The sequence below is a fragment of the Frankliniella occidentalis genome, unplaced genomic scaffold, assembly GCF_000697945.3.
Source record: "Frankliniella occidentalis isolate FOCC.00 unplaced genomic scaffold, Focc_3.1 Scaffold14, whole genome shotgun sequence".
Taxonomy (NCBI): Eukaryota; Metazoa; Arthropoda; class Insecta; order Thysanoptera; family Thripidae; genus Frankliniella; species Frankliniella occidentalis.
The window spans coordinates 773174-775257 of NW_026267144.1; the positions used below are offsets into that span (position 1 = coordinate 773174).

The window sequence follows — 2084 nt, forward strand, 5'->3', positions numbered from 1 at the left end:
CACCCTTCCCCACTGCGCCCCGCCTCAGCCAAGCCACAATAAGCCAAGCAGAAGAATGTTGTCCCCAAATGGTCGCTTCCCTTTTCCTTTCTGGCTCGCGCGCTTTTTGCGCTGCACTTCCTGGGCGCCGTCGTCCTGTGCCAAGTCAAGGACGCCCCGCGTGACCGTGAGGGGGAGGAGGGGAGTGGGAGGGGTAACGAAGTCCGGCTAGCGTTAGCGGCCCGGTCCCCTCCGCCCCGCGCCGCCCCCCGAGGATGCTCGCCGTTGGTCCCGGCCCGGGGGGCTCCGCCTCGGGCTCCGCCCGCACCGCCGGCACGCGCGCGCCGCATACCAAGCGGGTGGCGGTCTAGCACCACATGGCACGGGCGGCCACGCCCCGGCGCCGGCCCACTGCCCGTCATACCGACCCAACGGCACTGTCAATGACCCGTCACGGATCAATCGAATTATAATCCTTACCATTTCACCATTGACCTCGGTCTTCCAGCAGTTTACAAAAATATTACTAGCCTGGACCTGATTAAGATCATGTCTTCTGGGGTCTGATTGACTGTCCTAACGAATGACACAAAACAATTTTCGGTTTTCACATTTTAGGAAGCTGAGAATATGGATACTATTTGGTTCTATTTGGGCATACAGATACAGGGTGGGCCTTCTACGCCGAACTTGTTTTCTGGTTATACTGTACCGCACAGACGTGCGGACGGCTGTCGGTACAGTATAACCTTGGCTCTCCTCTCTCAAGGAGTGTAACTGAATTCTGATTGAAAAAAAATAAGTTTGGTTGTTTTCATCATCCGAATTTGCGTGCGAGTTTTGTATACGCAGGACACGGGATGTCCCATACGTATAAGTTTATGCCCGATTGATGAGCCATCATACTGACTGAAGGAGCCACATGTCAGATTTTTGTTTTCCGGCGCATTGTCAAAATCAGTTAACGTTTGTGATTATTGAAGCATGTGCGGGCCGCCCGGGCGCGGTGTGGCGTCCTGTGGCTCCTCGCTCGCCTCCTCGGGTGGCGCGCCGATAGGGTGATCCCCGCCTACCGGCGGCTGCTTCCCCTCCAGGCTCGTCCCGGCCGCCCCTCCACTCCTCCAGGCCCGTGGACGGCAGGGTCGCGGACGCCGCGGGAGCTCCCGCGGACGCTCGGCGGGGAGGGGCCCGGCGGCGTCCCCGCCAGCCCCCCGCACGCCGCCACTCGTGCGGAGTATAAAACGCCGGTTGGCAGTGCGACAGGTCACTCTGGTCCTCACTCACCTGTCCCTCACACGCACCCCGCTCACCATGAGGTTCTTCGCCATCGTCGCCGTCCTGGTGGCCGTCGGGGTCGCCCACGGCCTCCCCGCCACGAGCGTCCAAGAGTCCCCCGTCAAGGGCAACGCCTTCTGGAAGGGCACCCCGATGGACGCCGTGGTGTCCGAGTTGCAGGCCGGCTGCGCCAGCGACGACGCCGTGGCGTGCGTCAAGTACCGCGTGCTCAGCGTCCTGGACCACGTGCTGCGCAAGGACTCGTTCCAGGTGGGTACTTGAACATGGCTACGACACTTTCAGGTGAGGTTGTCATGCTAAAGAAAAACAGAAACTAATAATTTATGACCGTCCGTGCAGGTGACGGACTCTGTTTCGGTGGTGAGGAACTCTTACGAAGAATCGGCAGAGTCGACGGCGCGCTCCGAGGACGGCGGCGACCTGGTCGACACTGCGACCCGCTACCTTCAGCGCCACGACGTGCACGTCAAGCTTCCCTGGGGCGCTCAAGTGTCCGTCAGCCCCCGCGCCCTGGACCAGGACAAGCTGGACATCAGCCTCGACTTCGGCTCCAACGACAGCGACGTCGAAGAGCAGCAGGGCACCGAGGCGAGGCACCGCAAGTACCGTAAGTAGAGGCGAGGTGGCAACTTCAGCAGGACTCCGGAACTCGGACAAGTTTGGGCAACTAACTCGCTCGTGGTTTTTGCGTCCCGCGAAACTCGAATTCATAAACCAACTCACTCACAGAGCTCGCTCCGGGCAAAGGCGCTGTCACCAACACGTCACCGGTTGTGGCGGTGAGACTAGGGGAAAAGGGGGAGGGGGGG

At 60.6% G+C, this 2084-nt stretch overlaps 1 protein-coding gene across 1 annotated transcript in view; it reads left to right on the top strand.

The window, feature by feature from the left end:
* Positions 1-1234: 1234 nt before the first annotated feature.
* LOC113204932 (uncharacterized) overlaps positions 1235-2084 on the top strand; it is a 29859-nt gene continuing 29009 nt past the window's right edge. The window contains exons 1-2 of the mRNA XM_026420316.2: positions 1235-1524; positions 1615-1882. Of these exons, the coding sequence (XP_026276101.1) occupies positions 1291-1524; positions 1615-1882 (502 nt within the window). The 5' untranslated portion in view covers positions 1235-1290. The remainder of the gene's footprint in view (positions 1525-1614; positions 1883-2084) is intronic.